Source organism: Pinus tabuliformis, chromosome 2_2 (assembly GCF_031772625.1).
Source record: "Pinus tabuliformis cultivar Carrire ecotype Pingquan chromosome 2_2, CPIR1, whole genome shotgun sequence".
Lineage (NCBI taxonomy): Eukaryota > Viridiplantae > Streptophyta > Pinopsida > Pinales > Pinaceae > Pinus > Pinus tabuliformis.
The window spans coordinates 1,316,458,676-1,316,484,975 of NC_142300.1; the positions used below are offsets into that span (position 1 = coordinate 1,316,458,676).

General features: G+C 35.9%; 1 protein-coding gene across 1 annotated transcript; it reads left to right on the plus strand.

Annotated features, from left to right (window-relative positions):
* The first annotated feature begins 490 nt into the window (after positions 1–490).
* LOC149198382 (UDP-glycosyltransferase 86A2-like) lies at positions 491–3,245 on the plus strand. Its single transcript, XM_089404138.1, has 2 exons — positions 491–1,119; positions 2,150–3,245. The coding sequence occupies exons 1-2, from the start codon at positions 615–617 to the stop codon at positions 3,157–3,159; spliced, it is 1,515 nt and encodes a 504-aa protein (XP_089260264.1). The 5' UTR covers positions 491–614; the 3' UTR covers positions 3,160–3,245.
* Positions 3,246–26,300: the final 23,055 nt, after the last annotated feature.

Genomic DNA, 26,300 nt, shown 5'->3' on the forward strand with positions numbered 1-26,300 from the left:
CTAAGTGTTAGTCGTGGGCTGCCCGGCACACTTGTTGTATTATTGAAAAGAGAAGATTCATAATATATTTGGGCGGACTCGTTCGGGAGTTGCCCCTCCCATTATAATTGTGTGTCAATGTTATGTGCTCGGTTTACATTGCATATTGATTATATTGATTATGAAAGTTTATGAAGTTTTATGCGCTCTACTTGGTTAAAGAAGATTAATTAAGTATATAAATGTGTAAGGCATAGTCTACATGTATGAGTAGTACGAAAAAGAAAATACATGGTAGTGCCACACCCCGCCAGATAACAGTGGAAAGATCACCGTAGACTTAGGGGGCTGACAAGAACCGTGCACTAGAGGACGAGATTCCAAATTGTGGTTTGCTCTCCATTTGCGTAAGCAATGACATCATTAACGTCGAGAAGCTTGCGTTACAGTACGAGATTCCTCCGGTTAACGTTGGGTTAACCATTCCATCCAAATGATGTTTAAGATTTTGACAGAGACTTTCCCCCAACCCTTACTCAAGCACCCTCCTTAATATTTAGCCGGGGAGAGGGTGAATGCGGCATCCCCTGTTCTAGTTTCACGAGCAAAGAACTAATTGTTCGCTGTTGCTCACTATGGCTCCCCATGTTTTGGTTATACCATATCCATTTCAGGGCCACATAAATCCGCTGATACGACTCTCTGAGATGCTTTCTTCCAAAGGCATTCTGGTCACCTTTATGAACACCGAATCCAATCATTCCAAGATGATGAAAGCCCGCACTTATCACGATGGGATTTCAGTTGGCTCGAATTCAAACATTCGTTTCGCGCAGGTTTCCGACGGTCTACCGCTGGATTTTAACCGTGGGGCCAATCCTTGGGAATTCGACCGATGTGTAATGAATGAAATGAGAGACTCTGCGGAAAGTCTGATACGAAGCCACATCGATACAGAAACTGGCAAGCCCCTGTTCTCGTGTATCATCGGTAGCTGCTTCCTTACTTGGACGTTTCGTGTAGCCAAGAAATTTGAGCTCCCTTTCGTCGCATTCTGGCCGCAGTCTCTGAGTGTGTATACCATCTATAGACATCTCTCCCTAATCATTTCCAAGGGTCACTTTCCGCCCAAAAAAGAAGGTGCACCTCTTTTCCGTGCTGAATTAAATTAAAAATTGGGATCAGATGGGATTGTAGAGTACTATCATGAGATTTGATATGTTTTGGAGATTCTAAAATATTTTTAAAATCTGCTATGAAAATAAGGATCATTGTTTTTCTCTTTTTTTATCGATTGATTTTATTGACGTTTACAAAGTTAAACAACCTAAAGGACCAAGAGGATAATAGTTATAGCTTATTTTCATACTCTTTCATACTCTTTTGGATGTTAAATCTTCTGCTATGAATTTTGACTTGAAAGTTAGCAATTTGCTTGATCTTATTTCAGTCAAATAGATAGTGCATGTTGCCAATCTTTAAATTGTTTTCATACTAAATGCTAATATCCTAGTAAGCTGCACATTTCATGGCAAAATGTCATTTTGTCTCCCCAACACCCTTATTGCAGAATATGCAAGTTCTATCTTCCCAACTTCTTTGGGTGCCCTCCACCTACCAGTCTCACATCTACCAGTCTCACATGGAAGATGGTGATGTGATCCCGTCCTCAGTTGTGCAACTAACAACCTTTCTTTTCCTTTAATAGCTGCTCTTAAATATATTTTCTCACCATTACCACAAGTTAGCATCTTTATGTCTATTACAGATTCTAAAAATATCTCTGAATCTCACATTAAGAAAAAAACCAATAAAATTCTAAAATATTCCTGAAATCTGCAATTCAATATAAATTAAAGAATCACAAATAAAAATATGTATATATTTTTTTAACCACACTGTGATATTTCACATCAATGTTCGATATTTTTCAAGCACTAAACTTTTTATTTCTGTTAAGACATTCATGCAGTTTCATACTCTATTTATTCAACTACTTCTCGTTGTGCTCCATCCATGTTTTCTTCATACTGTTTCAGTCCTCCACCACAGCTATTAATTATTCATATTTTCAGCGTTATTTACATAACTTATTAACCTGATTATCTTTGACCCATCCAACGGATCATTACCTACTTCAACTGAAAGAATAATGTCTTTCTTTTTACAGACCCCAAGGACATGATTGACTACATTCCGGGTCTTCCTCCACTGCAGCCCGAAGATCTGCCATCAGATATCCAGGCGGGAGACACGTCTAATGTACTCTATCAACGTGTTGCGGAGCAGCTCCCTTTACTAGAGGAGACAGAGTGGATTATTGGAAATACAGTCTACGAACTCGAAAAAGAAGCGAGCGATGCAGTTCGAGAAACAGCAGCTCCCATCAACTCACTCGGTCCGTTACTTCCATCAGTTTACCTTGAAGCCGAGTGCAAGGATAAGGAGATTTCAGTGAACCCCACATCATTAAGTTTGTGGGCTGAAACGGATTGTTCGCAGTGGCTGGATTCAAAGGCCAGATCGTCCGTTCTCTACGTTTCCTTCGGAAGTGTGGTTCGCATGTCCGAAACTCAAGTGGAAGAGATAGCGATGGGTTTATTGGAAAGTGAGCAGACTTTCCTGTGGGTGGTCCGTCCTGGTCTGTTAAATTCTGATAAGGAAACAAACGATCATGTCAGCGTTCTGCCAGAGGGTTTTCAGGAGAAAACGAAAAATCAAGCTCTGGTGGTTCCTTGGTCTACTCAATTATCAGTTTTATCTCATCCTTCCGTCGGCGGTTTTTTCACTCATGGGGGGTGGAATTCAACCATGGAGAGCTTGAGTTTGGGGGTTCCCATGTTGGTTTTGCCACAGGGAATTGATCAATACACCAATAGAATGCTCGTGGTTAACCAACTGAAGGTTGGATTAAAGTTAGAGACGTGTAGGGATGATGGAGTGATTGAGCGAGGAGAGATTGCAAGAGCTGCCAAATTTCTGCTGGGAAGCACAGAAGGGGAAGAGATGAGGAGAAAGAGTCGAGAAATAAGAGAAACAATACGGCAAGCAGCGAGTGAAGGAGGGTCCTCGTGGCGTAGCATGCAACGTTTTGTGGATTATATTGCGATCGCTAGCAACCAACGAGCTGTATCAGATATGGGACCAGTGTCTAACACGACAGAAGCTGACAAACTTTAGTAAATTTGCTTATTTGTATTTCTTAAAATTATATTTCTATTTCCATCGTGAAATTTACAGTTTTGTAGAAACAAGAAAGCAACGGAGAACGGAATTTTCAAAATGTTTGATTTCTTTTTAAATGTATCCTTTATCTAGGTAAACTTGTTTAAATTTTAAGCATAAATACTTCGATCATTAACTAGGATTTGAGTTCCTATTTCAGTATATTATGACTGGAATTTGATTTTTTATTTGAGTATATTATTTTAAAAGATTTATAATGTTATATAAAAATTAGTGTAATTATATAAATTAAATATAAATGTTGTAGTTATATAAATTAAATAGTTAGTAAATGTTGATAGTTATATATAATTATTAAAATATTTTTAAATAGATGTTTATGTGGGTAGAGTAAAGGAGGAGATTATTTTGGAGAATAAGGATAATATTAAAAATATTATAACTTCCAAATTTAAGGATAAGTTGTGGGATGATAAGGAGTTGGAGGGAAAAAGGAAGCTAAGCAGCCAATCTTGAAGAAGTTAAACATTGTCAAGATAAGAACTAATTTTCATGAGCTTCAAAGTGAAATTCAAGATTGGTCAATTTCCAAAACACCTTGGGACTAAAGAATCTATGGGTTGAAGATGAAAAACACTTTCTCTTGGATTACCTTCAGCAAAATTATGGTGATCTAGTAAGGCTTCTCTCCCTCCTTTTCGACCATAGAAATAAAATATTAAAGAAACTCAATTAATCTCTTACTAAAGAAACTTGATTAATCTCTTACTTCCTTAAAGTCGCATACACTCTATTGGTCTTAGCCGACATTCATCATCATCTTTTCGATCCATCCCATCAATATCTTGGTTGTGGACATTTTGGACCAACCAATGTAGTTCATCTTCAAGATGAATAGATGAAGAAAATCTAATCCAACAAAAAGAATAAATAGGGAGAAACCCTAAAAATGAAAAGATAAACTCAAAAACCATAAAAATAACCATAAAAAATCTAAATAATATTTCTAAATTCAGGCCTTTGTGATCCATATTACATTAAGAAGAGTATTTTCGATAGAAATCACATAGGAGTCCGTAGAAATCACATAGGAGAAAATTTTTCTTACACCTATGGAATGAGCTAGTGTGGTTCATCATCAGGGCCATATGAAGATGTAGATGATGGCACAGGCTTAAATAGAGGGCATGGAACAGACTTAAATAGAGGGTCATGTAGAGACCAAAAGATCATATAATGGCTAGTTTATGAAAATTAATATTTTAATAATGATTATTAAGATCAAATAATATTCCTATAATGACTAATATAATGGCTAGTTTAAAAATAATAATAATAATAATAAATAAATAAATAAATAGGGATCAAAATTTGATTATTGAGTCAAGATTCTATAATAAAAATAATAATTAAAGGAGACTAAAATTAAAACAAAGCAACCAAAAAGGAGGTTACCCTTACTTTTGATTGCTTCTTTTTATTTTAGTCTCCTTTAATTATTACTTTTGTTATAGGATCTTGACTCCTTTTTGTTTTTTTGGTTACTATGTTCCTTATATTTGATTGACTTGGATTATTTGTTTCTCGATCTTAGTCTCCTTTAATTATTACTTTTTTTATAGGAACTTGACTCATTAATTAGGTATTGACTCCTATTTATTTATTTATTTTATTTTATTTTATTTATTTATTTTTACTATGTTCCTTGTATTTGATTGACTTGGATTGTTTGTTTCTTTGACTATGGAAATTCATCCCTCACTTTATCAATACCATATGCCAAAAAAAATCATAACTCAGTTCATATGGCTCTTGTCCACATGACTTTTTTTTTAATTAATTAACTAATTAAGAGAATAAAAAGGGTATAACTACTTTTTAGATCAATCTCAGTGTTTTTTAAATTAAAAGCAAAATATAATTAACAATTAAATTAAAATTTTAAAAATCATATTTAAAAAATAGACAAAATATAATATGATGATGATGATGATGATGCTTAACGTCATCTGACCTAAAGAAACGAATTATTTAGTTTGATTTAAGATTTTATTCCTATGCTCAAAAAGCTTGGAGAGAAGTCTTCCGAGCTCACTGTAATTTTGACATCGTAAAAGGCTAGGAAAATTACATCGTAAAAGGCTAGGAAGGTCAATATTGCAACAGAGATTTTGAAACTAAGATCTAATGTAGTTGTACTTTTATATTACTTTATATGTGATATAATTTTACATTTTTATATTGCTTTTCATTATTTTACAATATATATGTCTTATAATTTTACTTTTTTATATTACTTGTGATATAATTTTATATTTTTATATTGCTTTTCATTGAGAGGAGTAAAAAGCCTTGAATAAACCAAAGTTAAACAATTATTGTTATGAAGTCTCAAGCTAGCGTTATAGAATTAAAACTTAATAAAAATGGATTATGTTAAAAAAGAAAAAAGAAAAAAAAAGAGGGACTAAAAGGAGTTACCATTCATGTCAACAACTACATTATAGTAGTAGTAGTAATAGTTGTTACTCCCATAAATTATAGGTAAATTAATGTCAATGGGTATTGGCATTAGTAGGTGGCATTTGGGACCTTGGGGCTTTATAAGATAATAAGTATGAAGATGAACATTTTAGTATGTTTTGGGGGGATTTATTGACAAAGGAATTGATAGATCGAGTATGTAAATGTTTTTATTAGTCTCAAATTTATTGACTAGCTTTATAATCTGGTTTGCTTTTAACTTGGCTGGACTCATTTGTGGTTGGACTTAGTGGAGAGAGGTGAGGATGGAGATCTATGTAATTTAGGTAGGTTAAATCGGCTTAGAGCGTTAAGAGGAACTTTAGTCAATATATAAGGAACTCCATATAATATTAGAGAAGTTGTTAATTCATAAAAGAAGATCTACATATGTCAGATTTGTTGTCGATGTTTCAGAGCCACCAATCGGGTTCATTGTCAAGACATGAGAAAGATGAAGAGTAGAGATATAATTAATAATAGACGAGCCATTAAGAATAACACTATCAGGAAAGCATAAAGTTGACTAGAGATAATAAATATATATAGTGAATAAGAGTATATGATTATTCGATCAATAGTGATTGAAATTAATGTTAAAATTTTATTAAATTAATGTAGTAATAATATGTATTAAAATAATATAATCCTCTTATTATAATTAATAGATTGAAGTGTTTATTATAAATAAATCCCCCTAATAAGTTCATGTATATATATATATATATATATCTAAAGTAAGTAGGTGTTAATGAGAAAATAACCTAAGCAAAAAATCTAACAAAAGTAACTATGACACATCAAAAAGAAAAAGGGAGGTGGAAGGAAGAAAAACAGAGAGGGGAAGAAGAGTTTAGAAAAGGTGATGGGGTGAGAAGGAAGAGAGTGGGGAAAACTTAACAAATGGGGAAGAGAGTACGAGGAGGAGAGGAGGATGAGGGGAGACAAATAAGGAGAAGAAGGGGGAGAGAGATGAGAGGGAGGGAAAAATGGTATAAGATGGAGTAAGGTGGGTGGAAGTGAAACAAGGGGAAAAGAGGGAGAAGGGAAGGAGAGAGAAAAAGGTGAATGATGAGGATTGGAGTTTAGGATAACATAGGGGGAGGGGAAGGATGAGTAAGGGAAGGAATGATGAGGTAATAGGGTCAAAAAAACATATAGGGGAAAAGGATTGGAAGGAAGGAAGACAAGAGCTACAAGATGGTTGTAACAACCCTAGGTTAAAAATTCATATAATAAAGTTAATAAATGCAAAATAAGACCAAGGTCATCGAACACGTATTCCAAGCTAAATGTTGGGGAAAATATCCTAGAGGGCACCACTTTTTGTTTATTATGGCTAAGGAAATTGGCAAAGCCATTGGTAAAGGCTTTAGGAAGGCAAAAAGGCATTTATTGGAATTTATTTATGAAAATAAAGGAAAATAGGAGAAAGGGGAGATGAAAGGTCACAGGTTTGCATGAGAGGTAAATTGAAGGAAAAATAGAGGAAAATGAAGAAATTAGAGACCTCAATGATAAAAAGGCTTCTAAAAATCAGCTCATTGTCTTTGGTCAATTTAGTTTTATAACTCTCTTTTATTCTCTCACACTTAGAACATTCTTGGAGCACTCTAGCATTGGAGAAAGGAAAACAAAGGAAGGAAAAGGAAGAAAAGGAAAGAAAGGGACAATCAAGGAAAATTTGGATCAATCAACTTCAACAGAAATACTTGCAGATAACAAGTTAAATGTGTGATTTCCTAGCTGGTTTGGGAATGCATGGTACATGCATGTGTATATTTGGTTCTCTTGTTGTCATTGGGGGGTTTTTCTAGGTGTGACAATGGTTTCAGCCTTGCCTTGTCATTTACGAATAAACATTGTGTGATGGGGTTCTTTTATTTGGTTGAGATTTGAATTTTTGGATGGTTTTGGAACCAAGTGAGGTGGTCTCAAGAAAATTCCCATAGGACCTAGGAATCCCTTGACCGGTTTTGGCGGGATTGTGGTAAAGCATGAGGGTGGAGACAAGCAACTTCCTCAAGGTACTGGTGAAGAAATTTTGAGGCATCTGAGCTTGTTTTGGGCCTAGTGATCCCTTGACCAGTTTTTGTGGGGCTATGATAAAGCCTGGTAGTTTATGTACTTGTTTTGGGCCTAATGATCCCTTCACCAATTTTGGCTGGATTGCAGTAAAGCATGAGGGTGGAGGTGGTTTAATATCTAGGAAACCTTGGTTGTTTATGTATTGATATCCCACATTCATGCTTGGAAATGGCACAGGGGTGATTGGCTGAAAGAAATATTTGGTTTAGCCCAATCTACGGTTGGGTGGTACGTGGAAGTCCTTGACTTGGTTGGATTTTACATCATTTAATGAAAGTTATTTCGCTATGGTAATATATGAGTACTTGTACTTGTTGTTATAATGATTTGATGGTTGTTATGTCATGGTTAATATTTTGGTTATATGTTGGTTAGAAGCACGGATCTATTATGTGCTCTAGCTATAACTTGTTCATGAAATGATAAGTATTTTAATGGTTGATGAATGCATGGGATAACAAGTGTTATTGCAGCTATTATGAGAGGGCATCATACCTTGTTGGTGATTCTCAGATAAGTTTCAGACTCCGATGTTCAAATATGCATTCATGACTTATTGATTACATGTTTGTTATATGTTTTCCGAAATGAATGTCATGGTTAGGCCTGGTTAGGTCAAGTCCTTGATCAAGTTTTGTATGAATGGCTTTGTATTGATGTTATTTATCATTCTGGAAAATTTCACAGAGTTCTAGGTAGTGGTCTGGAGACAATACCTGAAAAGGTGGCACTGATTCCGGGATCGCACCCTCTGAATTGGTAGTTTTGGGCTATAGGCATGCATTATTATGCATGCAACTGGAGGGCTATAGCTGCATGAAGGCCTTCTCATGCATGCGGCTATGGGACTGGATCACTAAAAAGGAAGTTTAGCTCAGGTTTTGGGCACTGGAAGTGGTGGTTCTACCTATGAGTGTCATGTGAACCCTGTAGGATGTCAATTTGTGGTTGTTGAGTTCGAGTTGTTGGCCCCGCTTCCTTAATTAGATCCAGGAGGTCGGGTCATATCATAGTGACTCTTCATCACATGTTTACCCTGGTAGACCGTTGAACATGGGTAAATGTGGGAGAAGATGGTTACATAGTGATATTAGAGCAGATTTTCGTTCTCTTGGGAGATGTCTAGTACATTTAACCCTTCTAGCCAAATGCATATAGTTATGTATGAATAGTAGGTCAGACATGCATCGTGGTGGTCATTATGTAGTTTGTTTCATCATGATGTTGTTGGTATGTTATCATGTTGATATGTTGGCTGAGATGGAATAGGAGATTCAGATTATCATACTGAAGTTATAGCACTGGACCTTGGGCTAACAACATATCATCATATAGGTGTGTATGTTTGGCATACAAGTATGATGGTAAATGGTTTTTATATGCATTATGGTTATATGTATGCATGTCATTCTATGGTTTTTGTGGTTACATGCATGATATATACTAGTTGATCAGTACATTTATATGCACATGTGTTGGTTAGTCATGAATGGTAGTAACTTGTTGTATGCATTATGGTCACACACATGATGATTATGATCATTGCGGATAAGATATTGATATTCTATGTATCGTTCTAATCTGGATTGGCTTGTGCAGATGGTTATGGTTATGATATTCATGCATGAGTCAATATATTTGTGATATTGTGTCGTACTAATATGGATTGACTTGTGTAGATATGATATCCTCCTCTAAGATACATTGAGGTATGAGTTTGATTATGTCATCTATATTGTTTAGATAACATGGTATGTTTGTAGGAAATAGAAGATCAGGGATGAAGAGTAGAGTAGTGGATTACGGTTCACATAACTTCCTGTACAGGTCTGGCATGAAGTCTACATAATGGAAATGTGGCATGTTTTCAAGTACAAAATGTATAAGAATTAAAATGAAGTTTTGGAAAGTGTGATTAAGTTTAGTAGAGTTTGGAGATCGGACTATTATAGTAGTTTCCTCCTTCTACCTTAGTGTGGACCATGGCTAGTGAATGGTTATGATTATAGGTTGTTTGAATGTTTGATTAGTTACATGACATGAGTATGTGTCTACAAGATTGCATGAAGGAATAATCTTGTTTTAAGACGATTGTACTAACACAATATGCGTTGAGACAATTAATATGTACTTGAGTGCGAGTGGGTGATAGTTGTAGCATTATGACTACTGAATGTGAGTTGATTGCAGATTATGACATGGCTATAAGTCTTGGTAAAGGTTGATTTCAATTAATAGACATGATGTCTTGATATTTGGAACATGTGACTGACATGTGTGAACAGTTGCAGGGAAACATGCTTCGTAGTAGTGTGACAAGGTAACGGTTGATTTTTCTATATAGATAACAACTAGGTGATGTGATAACACCTAATAAGACTCAATTGTAGCAAAGAAAAAGGTAAAAGAAAATAATTGGGTGAGAATTTCTTTGGCTATGTTTGGAAACCACAATTCCAAACGAATGAATTCCTTGCATGCAAGAAGTCTTCTTAACCTTGTTTTTTTTTGACATCATATGGATATGTACTAGATTCATGAACATGTATGTGACGGCCATAACCACTGGTTTTCAGTTATGCTGGATTTGTTAAGGAATTGGGAGTCCCTTGAGAGATGATATATGTACGTGTTCAGTTACAAGTCAACATGGTGGGTACAAGAAGGTAAGGAAATTAGTGTATTGTTATATTTATTTATACACTAACAGTTGTGTGTTTATGGCAGTAGGATGTAGGGGATTGCATGGAAAAAGAGATTGCAATGAAATCTTGAAGAAGGCTCAAGTTGATATTTTATTTATGAACCCTTGGAAGCACTGGGAAATCATGATTTATTTGTGCTTGATTTATGATTTTCACTATGATTGGTGCATGGCCATGCCACTTTTTTTGTGGTGTCGTATTTTTATTAGTTTGTGTGGTTTTCTTCTTGTTCGTTTCTTGTTCTTCCCTTTTATTTTTTGAGGGTCTTAGGAATTGGTTTGGGAAAGAGGGAGGTTAATGGAGCTCGTGGAGAGTATAATGAAACCCAACAGGTAATGTAAGACCCGGATGAAGTATGGTGCATGATTAAACGGAAGTTGAAGGCAAGAGTATTGATCCAAGTGGATCCAAACATGCTCAGAATTCAGTAGTGGCTATGGAAAAGCTCAAAAATAAAAGTCCCAAGATTTAAGTGAAACTAGGACCAAATCGTAGTGCTCATCACCCTGATTCCAACAGTGAAAACGACACTCAAATCCGAGTTCGTATGCTACAGATATTCACGGTCAAAGTTTCGGTCAAACTTGGACAAGTAGCAGCCTTAATGAGACAACAATTTGATAGGGTCCCGATGCACCGAATCTGGCAACTGAAAAGTGCGAATTTGTTGAATCGTTAATTTTTCCAATAAACCTTACTTTCGACAAAATTGAAAATGGCCAATTGGTTATTAAAAAACCAAAAAAAAAATATTAAAAAAAAGGGCGGGTCGGGCCCGCAAAACCCTCCCACCTCAACTGGTTGTATTATAGAATATATTATATGGGGTGGCAAGTAGTCAAACCCTGCCACCCCCTACCAATTGTAATGTATATATCATATATAATGACGAGTGGGTCGCCCACCAGCGGACCCGCCCCCACTCACCACAAAATGCGGCATGTGTAATATTCCGAGGGTGGCGAGGCTCGAAGCCGACCGACCAGTCCACCTGGCTTTCTTCCCGGGTGCCCCAACAACAAATTTTAAAACATTACTACGTGTTATTTGAACCACCATAACTGTTGCCATATTAAATGGAACCACCACATATATTGTTTTCCAACCATTTTTTGCCAGCGAACTTTGTTAACCAAACACCAAAATTTGTTTAAACTGCCAGCCAATTTTATCGCCAAGCCTTGTCCTTTGTTTAAATTGGAGTGGGTGGGTTTTGAACCCAACCTATCTCCCCACCAAACTTAGACCTTTAACCAATGCGCCCAACAACCTCTTTGATATGTCCGCCTGAGATTTAATATTTAAACCCAAAACTGCCATTCGACTAGAAACTGCCACGGCGGAGGACCCGAGTAGAACCATGAGCAGGCAAAGGTGTGGAACCATGAGCAGAGAATATGCCAAGATGCCAAAAATATTCCCTTAAGGGGGCAGTGATGACAGTGTCACAATTTGTCAATCTTATAGTCATTTTTTCACGTTTTCTCATCAAGAGTCTACTCATGCAGTAAGAATCTCCATTTGAGCAGCAAGGAATCTTTGGAGAATCTTGAGGAATCTAAAAGATTCCCTTGGAGGCTGATTTTTTACTGAGGCAGAATGATGCCAACTTTATAGTCATTTTTCACAGAATTTCGCAAGAAGCATAGTGGTGTGCTTAGAATCTTCATTCGAGCAGCGGATTTTTCAGCTATCTTCAAGAAAGAATCTTTGGGGGAATATTTGAGATTTCCAAGGATCCATAATTTGACAGTGTCAAAAAGGGGAAAATTTTATAGTCGTTTGATATGGTTCACGCCACAAATTCAGCAGTGGTGTCTGTTTTGGCACTTGAACTTTGCATTTTTTAGCCATCCCCGAAAGTGGAGGTATATGATGCAGTTATGTCATTCTTTTCTTCTGATTTGCTGAGATGATGCTTTTATTGTCGAGATCTCTGATTACCATTATGTTGAGGGATAATTGTATGCCACATCATATGAGATTTTATTAGCTTGTCATGTTGAAGGAGGACCCATTTGAGTGAGAGTTCGTATAGGGAGAAAATCTCATGGAGAGACATGCCACTCTTATTGAAGGAATTTTCCCATATGAGTGAGAGTTCCTAAGAATGTATCATGGAGAGACATGCCACTCTGGTTGAGGGTATTTATCCTTATAATGAAAATGAATATACCATGTACATCATCATCATCTTGTAGCATTAATGAAGCAGCCTCCCCACTCTTGACACGAGGGCCCGAAGACGTAACCCACACTGGGTGAACTTTGTTATCAATTTGTTTGTGTCCTGTGATTTGATGGTTGTCATTATGTTTCATCTGCTTTAAAGTATGCAAATGTGGTTGTTTTATGCTCTTTCACATGAAACTCTGCTAACATCATAGAAGTAAAAGATCTTGGATAAATTTGGTAGATGAAGAGATCTAGATCAAGTATGACAGTCGGTTGAGCTTGTTAGGTTCATTGGGATTAATGGACGGTAGTAGAATAGTCATGAGAAAGGTAACATGAAAGCTAAAGTAAATGGATTTGATGCGTCAAATGCCCTAGCCATGTTGAGAACTTTCGTTCACAATGTTGTGCATGTTGTGCATGAATAAAGGGAGTTCTCTTAACCTGACCTTATGAACATTGGTAATTTTGTTGTGGTGATGAATATACTAATGATTATATATCTATATATATATATATATATATATATATATATATATATATATATATATATATATATATAGATATATATATATACCATTTCCTGACAAGGTCATCAGGGATCATGATGGTTTTATGCTACTATTTATATGTATATATATATGTATGTATGTATGTCATTGCCTGACAGGTCGTCGGGGATCATGTTGGCATTATGGATAATGTATTGTCCTTGATGGAAACCCACTTGATAAAGATACACTTGATGTCAACATTGTGATAATATGATGATTGTATAACTCATGCAGATTGGTACAGACACTACAGAAGATATGGGTAGAGAAATGACAATTTAATTACAGATGGATGACAAAAGTGAGGTTTGATAAGGTATAAGCAGTTCTTGTGAAGAAGAGTCACGTACATACGCAGGTCCTGGGATAAAAATTCACGTACATAATCTGAACCATGGAAATATAGATACTAGGGGTCATTACCATGGTATTTTTCCATAGTAATTGGGGTGACAATGTTTATTTGATCCCATCAACAAATACTAACAACATTACCAAGGGATTTACCTAAGGTATTGACTAAGGAAAAATATATACAAGGAGATGGAGATTGAGGTGATGGGTGTGCAATGTATGGCTTATTCATGTGTAATTTGATCTGCAACATGTGCACACCAGGAAGCAAGGAGGAGATTCAGATCTGAAAGGTCTGAAGATATGATGAAATATATGCTTGATTGATTTGCTTATTGCAAATGTTTAAGTAGTTAACAATGATAGATTTGTGGTTATAGTGATGTTGTGATCTGGATGTGTTTTCATAAATATGTAGTTTTGATAGTGAAGCATGCGGAATGTGAGTTGTGTTTGTAGTGAAGGTTTAATTCAGTAATTCAAGATCTGTACGCAGGTTTGCTTCAGGTTAGTCGTGTACATACACAGATTTGGTTCAGCATTGTTGCGTATAAATTTTGTGAAAATTTATTCAGTATGGTAATATATATATATATATATATATACGCGGGTGTTATGCATGGTAATTGTGTATATACGCAGATCTATTTTATGAAGGTCGTGTATATATACTAGGGTTTGAATTGCTTCATAATGATCACAGTTGATGATGAATGTTCTATTTGTTGTTGTCTGTCAATGATGTCTTGATCATGATGATTTCTATCTGGCAATGTTGATTGGGTTGATTTAATTGATGATTGATATATTGATCATTTATAATGCTACATAAGTGTGAATGGGTATGGTTCAATGATCTGTAATCGGTCCAGTACTTGATTCAATTAGCTAAATGATTTAGTGGCCAACAATTTGAGATCTGTATGTAGGTTGTATTAGAGGAAGCGTGTATATACGTAGGATCTCTTCAAAACAATCGTGTATACATTCTGAATAAAATCTTATTAGGGTTTGCAATGAGTGTGTTGATGGCTGATGTCATTGTCTGACAAGGTCATCAGGGATCATGATGGTTTTATGCTAGTGTTTATATGTATATATATGTATGTATGTATGTCATTGCCTGACAAGATCGTCAAGGATCATGTTGCCATTATGGCTAATAATTTGTCCTTAATGGAAACCTACTTGATAAAGATTCACTTGATGTCAACATTGTGATAATATGATGATTGTATAACTCATGCAGATTCGTATAAATGCTACAGAATATATGGGCAGAGAAATGACAATTTAATTACAGATGGATGACAAAACTGAGGTTTGAGAAAGTATAAGCATTTCTTGTGAAGAAGAGTCACGTACATACGCAGGTCTTGGGAGAAAAAGTCATGTACATAATACAAACCATGGAAATCTAGATACTAGGGGTCATTACCATGGTATTTTCCCATAGTAATTGGGGCGACAACATTTATTTGATCCCATCAACAAATACTAACAAAAATACCAAGGGATTTACCTAAGATATTGGGTAAGGCAAAATATAACACAAGGATATGGAGATCAAGGTGATGGTCGTGCAATGTATGGCTTATTCATGTGTGATTTGATTTGGAACATGTGTGCACCAGGAAGCAAGGAGGAGATTCAGATTTGAAAGATCTGAAGATATGTTGAAATATATGCTTGATTGATTTGCTTGTTGCAAATGTTTAAGTAGTTAACAATGATATATCTGTGGTTATAGTGATGTTGTGATCTGAATGTGTTTTCATAAATATATAGTTTTGACAGTGAAGCATCTAGAATGTGAGTTGTGTTTGTAGCGAAGGTTTAATTCAATAATTCAAGATCTGTACGCAGGTTTGCTTCTAGTTAGTTGTGTACATACACAAATTTGGTTTAGCACTGTTGCGTATAAATTTTGTGATAATTTATTTAGTATATATATATATATATATATATCTACGGGGGTGTTATGCATGGTAATTATGTATATACGCAGATCTATTTTATGAAGGGCGTGTATATATACTAGTGTTTGAATTGCTGCTTAATGATCACGGTTGATGATGAATGGTCTATTTTTTGTTGTTTGTCAATGATTTCTTGATCGTGATGATTTCTATCTGGCAGTGTTGATTGGGTCGATTTATTTGAGGATTGATATACTGATCAGTTATAATTCTACAAAAGTGTGATTGGGTATGGTTCAATGATCTATAATTGGTTTAGTACTTGATTTAGTTAGCTAAATTATTTAGTGGCCAGTAATATGAGATCTGTATGCAAGTTGTATCAGAGGAATCATGTATATACGTAGGATATCTTCAAAATAATCGCATATACTGAATAAAATCTGATCAGGGTTTGCATTGACTATGTTGATAGAATAGTGGTTATTATCTTTATTCATGACTGGTTACTCAGTCGATTGATTTATGGCTTGGTATATTGATGAGTGGTTGTGCATTGGTATAATATGGTTATGATTTAGTATTGATTCAGTATTCTCAGTGATTGGATGATTTGATTCAGTATTTTGTTTCAAAGTGGTTAAATGGTATTGAGCATAATGTTGGATGTGGGTCCAGTTTGAAAATATGATGAAAGGTGGCTTACAAGTTTTGATGTTTGTTTGAGATAGGTGGATCTAGTCTAAAATATTATGAAACATGGTCCACGAAGGTTATTGAGGTTTGGATCATTTAGTGAGGGAGTCAAACATTCCTTCCAATGGTAGCTAGTAAACTTGGTCAAGGGGTAGGAGCTCCATTCCGATAGGATCCGGTAAATGAGATCAGGCGGTTCTTCTCCCTTTCAGTGGGTGTTGGAGAACGAGTGGAGGTTGTAGCCTCCTGCAGATGGGTGCCTGCGTGCTAGTAAGAATATGCACTAGTACAATATGTAATTAATATTTTATTTATATTAAAAGAAGCAGATAAAGAAGACGACATTGGTGGTTTTATCCCACATTGGGCTGCCAGCTAAAATCCTGGTGTTCATATATGTTGATATGTTTCTTGTGTGTTGATGATTTATCTTCTCTTTGCTTCTCATGGTTTCTGATTAATAAATGAATAATGAAATAATGATGCATTAGTTAAGGATAAACAATTGATGGAACATATGAAAAGTCAGTTAGCTGGATATACGCGGTTTTACTTCATTTAAGTCACGTACACATGTGGGTTCCATAAATGACAGTAGCGTACAAAATTTTGAATGTGAAATTGAAAGTTTAAGTGAATTAAAAAACTGATTCACCTCCCCCCCAATATTTTTCCTAACAATTGGTATTAGAGCAGGTTGCTCCAGCAGAAGCTTAACTGCTTGAGAGTGGATCAGGGACAATGGGAAAGAAGAAAAAGAAGAAGGAAGCTCAAAGGAAGAAGTCAATTCAATAAAATTGTGGTAGTGAAAGCGATGTATCATATGCAGTAACAATTATAGATGTCAACAAATATTCAACTACAGGAACACCCCGCTTTTTGTTGATCAAGAATGAAGAAAATAGTAATAAATAATTGTCAAGTACTGGTTCTTGTTCTAATTGTAGTCCATTTCCCTGTCTATGTACTAATGATGGTAGTGAATATTACAATGAATCAACTGAAATTACTCTCATGGGTAGAAGTGAAATTAATCATTCTAAAGAGAAAACAGAATGGAAAATAAAGGTATGCTTATTCTTAGTGATACTAACTATTAGGAATGGAATGAAAAGATGAAGTCTAAGTTAATGAACCTTGGATCTGATGTTTGGAATTTAGTATGTAATGGTTGCACTAAAACTCCTCCATTGGGTGAAGAATTGCAAAAAGAATAATGTGGAATTAAATGAAATCATTGGTAACATATCTTATTCAAAATTAGGAAAGGTTATGTATTATGCAATTGCAAAGGAAGTATGGGATAATCTACAGGAAATCCATGAAGGAAAATAGAGGAAGATTGTTCATCAGGAGAACCAACAAGTAATCTTGTTTCTAAAGGAAATAATGATGTGTCAAAAGATGAGTATGATATGTCAGATGGAGTTACTGATTCAAAAGAAGACAAGTTAGAGAAAGCACTTAATCTTAGAAGAAAACTTGTTTTTTCCTTGAAAAGGATTAACAATCTTAAGAATAAGTTGCAGGCATATGAGAACAGGGATCATGATAAATCGGTAAATATTGCAGCAGAATCTAAACAATATTGTGAAGGACTTGAAGCTGAGATCATCTCTCTAAGATTGGATCTTGAAAAGTCAAACAAATGAAATGAAGAGCTACTTCAAGTGTTTGAAGAATAAGAGAATGGGCTGAAGGAAGAGATTATCGAATTAAAAGATAAATTGGAAGAAGGGAGAAAGGTTGAAGAAGGAATGAGGAAGCGGTATCTGGAAAAGGAAGAACAGTGTCAAAAAATGGAGGCTGAGGTAAACATTCTAAAAGGTAAATTAGAAGAAAAGGATAAACACTTCATATTTCAAGATAGTACTATGATTTTTGATAACATTCTTAGTAGCCAAAGGCCTCCCTCCATTAAATCTGGTCTTGTTTTTCATGAAACTGTAAAAGGAGAATTTAACTCACAATATTGTGCAAAAAATTATGAGGTTAACAAGGAAAACTCTGAAAGATTTGGTAAAGAATTAAGAAGTCAACCAAACCAGCAACCAAAGAAAGAAAATTTTCAAATGAAATCATTTTCTCCTAACTATAGAAGTATCAATCGATTGTCTCCTGTAGACAATGGTATTGAATACTTTATCTATCATAACTTTGGACATTTTGCAACTAATTGCAGAAGCATTTTCACAAGAATATCATCAGCTCCTAGGTAGTCAGGTTTCTTTAAGGGACATTGTTTTGCTTGCAACATGTTTGGTCACAATGCCATTAATTGCAATAGGAAGAATATGAAACAAGAATATTATTATTCCTCTGCTCCCTTTTCTGGTCATGTAAGATGTTATACGTGTAACACGTTTGGGCATGTAGAAAAAAAATGCAGGAACAAGGCAATGGATTCACACATACAACAATTTTATTTTCTCCAAGGCAAGCAACCATACAATAATATTGTTACCAAAATACCTGAGAAAAATGGATTCACCAGCACTTCTCATATTAAACAAAAGGAAGAAGAACAAGTTAAGTGTGGCCTTGATCTATGTTCATTTGAAGATGAAGATGAATGATACATAGACATTGAATGCTCTCATCACATGTCTAGAGATAAGAACAGTTTTGAATCTCTCAATAAAAACAAAGATTTTAAATTTATTCTCGGAAATAGTGCTCCAAAAAAAGGTTCTAGGAAAAGGTACATACAAACTTGATAAGTATACAAAAGCAACTGATGCATTATTAGTTCAAGGGCTAAAGAAGAATATTCTAAGTGTAGGTCAAATAGCTGACAAAGGACATATAATTATGTTTACATCAACTAAATGCAAAGTTATAGAAAAAGACACTAGAAAGGTTATAGTAAGAGGATTCAGAAATGAAGACAAATTCTATGTGTGAGTAAAGAAGAATTCAGATAGAAATAAGAGGTATAGTTCCTCTTCTTCAGATTTAGAGTAAAAGAAGATTGTCCCTAATACAGTCCATTTCTCTTTAAAATCATACTTCTAGCAATGACTGTAGAATTGAATGTGAGGTACATAACCTCATGAATAATAGGTGATGATTATCAGGTCCACAAGATCAGTGATGTATGATCTCAAGGGGAGCTATGCATGTGTATCTTAATGATGATTCCCTACTTTGTTTTGATATTCGTTTGGTGATGTGTATATTACTAACATTGCATGAAGTAATAGTGAACAGGAACAAACATATCATGTTCAGGGGGAGTTGTGGTTATAAAGAAACAACAATTTATTTTCTGTACACAGATCTTATGAAAGACAATATCGTGTATATGTAGTTTTTGATCTAGACAGTCATATATGCTTCTTGGTGATGAAAATAAGTAGCACATATTCAAGGGGGGCTTCTCATATGCTTCCATCAGTTCATTATTAAAATTTTGGTTCTGACATTGGTTTGTTGCATTCTGTTGGTGATGACCTTATGCTACTTAGGGTATGGGCTCATAATGAGTTTATAATTTGTTGCAAAATCTTATATTGTTGTTGATGAAATATTGTTTGGCGCATTTGTTGATTGATGAGATGGATATGATCAGAGTGATGATGAAGAATTGGCACAGGTTCAGGGGGAGCATCTTCTATGCTTCTAATAGTTCATTGTTGGCATTATGGTTTCTTGAGCACTCCTTGTTGCATGATGATGTTTATGATGAGTTCATGGTTATTACTGTTATTATCTTTCTTATTTCAGTTTCTCACTGTTGTAATATTCACATGTTGTTGTCATTATGTCATGAGCTATCAATGATGCATGGATTGCATGTGATGAAGTTATGGATGATGCATATATGATGCTTGAGTTGCACTTGGTGAAGTTGTTAATGGTGTGTTAATCCTACTTGATACACTTTATGAGGAGGATGTGTATGTTATGGTTGTTGTTGATGTTGATTGATGACATGTGATGCTGCAGGTTCTCTTTGTTTTACACATATATTTATTAATGGAGATAATATGATGTTGTATATGTTACATATGGTGTTGTGATTCAAGAGATTGACATTGTTGCTTGAGGATTTTGGCTCCTCCTATATATGGAGAGAGTGTGATGGCCTTGATGAGATGAGTTCAAGGGGATGAGTTGATGATAGAGATTTATTGCACTATCTTATGTTATATTTGCTTGGTGATGCTTGGAAGCACTGCATATTTAGTCACATGATGATGAAATTGGAGAGATTGATGCTACATTGTTTTATCTTACATGTTGATGATGAGAATGTTAATTTTGTTGTCATAATGACGTGTATGTTGTTGTTGTCAGATGATTATATAGAAGATTTTTATATGGTACAGGTGGTTGCTGATGGCTATCATAGTCTTGCTACAAAAATGCCTCTTTGTCGAAATCATTATTTATGTCTCTTGATGTAAAGGTCATGTAAATACTTATGTTGAAATCATTGTAAAATTCAGCCATGTAGGGGCTATTGGGATCAAGTCACGTCATGTATGTAATCCCATTATTTTGGAACATTGATGTAAAATTTGGGTCCAATATGCAAACCCAATATGTTAGGTGGTTGATGTAATCATGGGATTATAGAGTCATTATTGATAGGAAAGGTCATCTTTGCTTGAGACATAAAGCCTTGTATTTTTATTTTATCTCTTGTACAGGTTCAACATATTCTCAGGGGAAGCATGGTCAATTCATATTCAATAGATCAACTCTACATTGATCATCACTACAAAGGAAGTACTTGACTCAACTTGGATCAGCCCTTTGCCCTTGATGTCAAAGGGGGAAAGAAGCTTGGTTTTTGGAGAGAAAACTTGGTATTTTGGAGAGAAGACTTGGTATTTGCAGGGGTGTTTGCAGGTGTTTGTAAGTGGTGTCCAAACACCAAAACAACGAAATCATCATCAGGAAACATACATGAAGATGGAGAACTACATTTTACCTCACATGGGTCACGCTGCAACTTTTCCAAGGCCTCGTCCTTTGCTTGCAATTGTTGTAGAATTTTTTTTTTTTCCTATTTCTCTTCATGTAGACGCATATTCAATTCAACATTCTCTGTTTGAAGATTATGTTTGTTTTGATTCAGTTCTTCCATGGCCTCTTCTGTGGCTTGCAACTAAAGCTGCAATTGCTCTTTTTCCTCTGTCTCTTTCTGTAGAGTTTCATACATTATTTCCACTCTTTTGGAAATGTTGAGCATGGTCTCGTACATCGCTCTTTCATCCTCAGTCACTACACATTCCATTTTTCATGCTGCAATTCACATCAACGCAAAGACCGCTCTGATACCACTTGATCCGAGTCTGGGTGTGACAAAGGACCCTTCAAAGACCTTTTAATTTCGTGATGTGTTAAATTGCATTTTTAAAAGAACATAAATGAATACATGTGCATGTTGTAAAGAAGAGGAACAAGACAATCATCAGCAACATAAAAACATAAGCCATTGATAACGGAGTTCGTCCAGGAGGGACTACGTCTTCGGGCCCCGGTGTCAAGATGGTGTAGGCCGCTGCATTAAGTGCTGTCAATAGTGATGATGTACATAGAGGTGATGTCGCTATCATACAAGGAAAATGCCCTCACGCAGGAGTGGCTCAAAGAGATGTTTTGCTACAGGAACTCTTAGTTAAACAACTCCTATCAGTATGACACAAAAACTCATGCATGATGATCATCCCGCCAACATGGCATAAAAGGGATCTCAATGCAAACATGCATGGTGACACATGAGTATCCCATCAACATACGACAAAGGGATCTCAAAACATGACATGACGAATCATGACAACAAGTACATCACATAGACGATTCCGCGTCACATCAAGCAGGAATCATGAAAACAAGTAATAAACAAGATCCCACATCAAACATCAAACAGGGATCTGTGCAGCACAATGCATAGAAAAAGAAGTACATGAACACACTGCATATACCTCACAACCAAGGGCCATCTGAAGAAGCGGATGTCAAACTGCTGAAGCTCTTTGTGCCATCGATCTCACGGCATCAATCGCATGGAAATGGCTGCTCACACATGAACGCTGACACCTGCATTCCACTTAGAAAAGTGGCTAGAAAATGAAATGAGCAAATGAAAAATCTGAATGCATCATCATATTTGTGGCGTCAAGTAGTGCAAAATCGACTGTCCAATTTTTGAACTATGAGAAATTGAGAATCTGGGCTCAACGAATCTTTTAGATTCCCTCTAGATTCCTCAAAGATTCTGCTCCATGGTTGGACTGGAAATCTGCAATTCAAAAGGTGAATTTGCCTTCGCCATTGCAACCCCTGCGGAAAACGATGAAAAACGACTGTAAACTTGACTATATTTTGACATGGAGAAAAATTACCTCCTCGGGAAAATTGCAAGGATCATGGTTCTGCTCCTTGTTTCTGCAGCAATCATGGTTCCACCTACATACTGAAAAATGACCAAAAAATGCAGAACTCGGATGGAGACATGGATAGCGCCATTGCATTCGTGGCATCAAGAAATGCTAAAACCATATAAAATTTGTCAAATCTGACAAAGTGAAATTTCACCCCTCCTGCAAAATGTTGCCTTGAACTGTGTGCCAAGATCCTGTCTCCTCTGTCTCGAAATTCGTGCCCACTCCTGGTTCCTCCATCCATCTCCCCAAACTACGTGAAAATGAGGCTTTAAATAAAATTAAAAAAACATGGGCTTATTTCTCAATAACTCTGTTTGGTAGATTGGTTATAAACCTGAATTTAAATGAGGAGGTTGGGTGGTCAAACCCTGACCTCTCCATTTTAACACACCCTTCGTTTTGAAAAAAATGGATTTATTTTGTTTTTGGGGGGTCGGGTCCGCATTGGGCAGCCCGCCCCCATAACCTCCACGGATTTAGCATTGTTTGTTGGGCGTATTAAAAGGTGGTGTCGTTGTGTGTTAAGTGGGTTTGACATGGGGCCGCCGCACGGTGGCAAGCCAGCCCACGTGGCTGGCGCAGGCTCGATACCCGCCGACCTCCTTTTAACGTACCGCAATGTATATATGAAGTGTGTCGTTGGGGTGTGGGTCGGGTCCAACGGAGATGGCCCGCTCACCCCTTTAGTACTTGGTTAGTATGATATGCGGGGGTTGTGGTTGGAGGGCTCAGCGGGGTAATGGCTGCCGAGCCAAATAAAATTTAAAATTTTGTTATGTGGAGGGTTGGCCAGTGGGGTTCATGGCCCATCAGCCTTTTATTAATTCAAAATTTTTTAATATGGTTTGGGGTGGTGGGGGTGGTGGCCCGCCACCTCACATATATCTTTTTATTTTTTATTTTTTTATTTAAAAGGGGAGTAATTTTCAATTTTTTAGAAAATAAGGGACATTGGGAAAATTAACAAGGCCGCAATTTCGACCATTTTCGGGAGCTAGGTTTCATGCCCCGGGGTCAGTCAAATTGTAGGACACTTAAACCTGGCCCTCAGCCCAACTTTGACCAAAACTTTGACTGGCTCGTTCTCCCTCATACAAGCTAGGGTTGACGAACCGTTCGCACCTCCGCGATCAGGACGACGAGATCTACGCTCTGGTCCTGGTTCGACATCATTCTGAACACTTTAATTTTTGAGCATTCATAAACCATTTTTGTCTTGTGTGTCTTTGGAGCCACCTGGATCATGGGGTGTGAGACCAAGAGGCTGAGAGCAGAGACTGCGGGCATTAAATCGATGGGGTGTGAGAATAGGAGGTTGAGAGCAGAGACTGCGTGCATCAAATCAATCAACAAATTGAGTGACGTAGAGCCTAGAAATGTTGACGCAGAGCTTGCATGAGGACTACACAGAGGAACGTAGGGCCTGCAACAAGCCATTCATTCAGTATCTGGATCAACCAAGATTTTTCTCAATGATTGTGTGAGGTAATCTCACAAATATTTCTGCCAATATTTCTCTCTGTAACTAAATAACCTTAGAGGTATTTAGAGATGTATTCAGAATTTAATACTGCTTAATAATAATAAACTCTCAAAGTTGTTGCACCGTTTTTCCTGCATTGGGTTTTTTCGGGGACATTTGTCCAAAAACAACGATGTCCATTTTGTTGTATTTTCTTTCTTGCTCAGTGTCTTGTTTCTGCTTATAATTTAATTAAGTGAAGGTTGCAGTAGTATTTACTTTAATATTTGTCGTAGCACGCAATAAATAACTTGTATGGATTAACAAGTAGGAGAAGTAACATCAGTTTGTTGCAGTAGGGGTTCCTTTTGCGGAATTTTCACAGATATTGTATATGGGCAACAAGGAGGAGTGATCGAATATATTACAGGATATGCTTTGAGGGCTGAAAATTTTATAGAGAAGATCAAACAAATCCATCTACAGGTACAAGAAACAATGCAGAAGCCACAGGAGAAGCATAAGGCCATACATTATCAACATAAAACAGAGAAATCATTCAAGGTGGGAGACAGAGTATGGCTACAGTTGAACAAGTAGAGGCTACAGGGGCGTGGTAAGAAACTCAAGGCACTAAGGTATGGTCCCTTTAAGATACTAGAAAAGGTGGGTGATAATGCCTATCGACTCAGTTTACCACCATATATGCGCATTTACTCGGTTGTGAATATAGAGAATTTGAAACTCTATGGGACTTACATGATAGATCAGGAAGAGGAATAGATCCTACCTTCTATGGAGGATTTGGTACCAAACACTTCGGAAAAGTTGATAGAAGATACAATTTTGTAGAAGAGGTCTAGAACTACAAGACAGGGGCAACATGACCTTTGGTAGATTGAGTTGAAGGGACAACTTCCAGGCAAAGCTAAATGGTACACGAAAGAGAATGTGGAGGAAAAATTTCCTCACCTCATTCAGCAAAATATTTTGGGTACCAAAAGCCTCCCAAAATGGGGAGGTGCGATCCGAATTTGATCATTATATTGTTTGTCGTCCATCTCGATGCATTTGGAGTGGAAAAAGTGGAGGAATCAGTGCATGATACAATTTTTATCAATGGTGTTATCACCAAAAAATTGATCATCTAGCCTAATTTACTAAATGGATCGAAGTACACTATGTAAAGCCAATTTTACCATAGTAAAATTGCTTTCACTATGAGAAATTACTTATTAAACCACCTTTGTTAAGTGATTTATAATTAAACCCATGAAGAATAATTAAAGAAATCACTATTTATTTGATTTTCTTCTAGGAATAATTAATTAAACCATTGTTCATTTATTATTCCCTGTCATATTTGACCCAATTATGAAAAATAAACAGATAAATCATTAATCATCTTATTTTTCTCTAAGAATAATTAATTAATCACTAATTAATTATTATTCTGTCAAATTTGACTAAATCCCTTAGGAATAATTAAATAAATCATTATTTGTTTATTATTCCTTAGCCAATTTCTTGAGATGATAAATAAATCATTTATTTATTTATTATTTCTAAATAAAAATTCAAATACTTTTTCCCTCCTAACCAAATATAATAAAATATTCCAAGTGGTTATTCCAAGAATGGGGTTAATAATATTTTATTATTGTTCATTATTCGAGGATAACTCAATATTTTGTTATAAATAGAAGGGTTTTCCATTCATTATTCACTTTTGATTATTTTCATTGTTGCACTCATTGTTGTAACTCTGATTATTTTCATTGTCCACCACCATTTTTCTTCCATTTGAGTTCCCATTGAGCTCAAACATTTCATTTGTTGGGTTTACACATTATAGAGGAGAGAGACTCTACACAAGCTGAAGACGTTTGAGGATAGCCAAGAACCCATTCCATAGAGGGTGATTAGTAACATTTATTTGTTCCCTTCACAGGCATTATAATAAAAACTATTCTTTGTATATTTGGTTTCCATTGGATGATTGGAGTTATTACTGTTTCTTTTTGTTGTTTAACTATGATTGTGGCATAGATTAGGGCTTTGGTAGGTTTTTTTCTATCAGTTGTTGCAGATCTACAATGTTTAGTAGTCATTTATATTGTTGAGATTGTTTGTCATCCACAGTCTTAAGTGTTTTCTTTTCGTACATCTTTGAGGAGAAAACGATACAACAAAATTGGTGACTCCACTTGTTTTATACTTTTGATCCAGAAACCTAGGTGACCTTCAGTTTTCAACTTAGG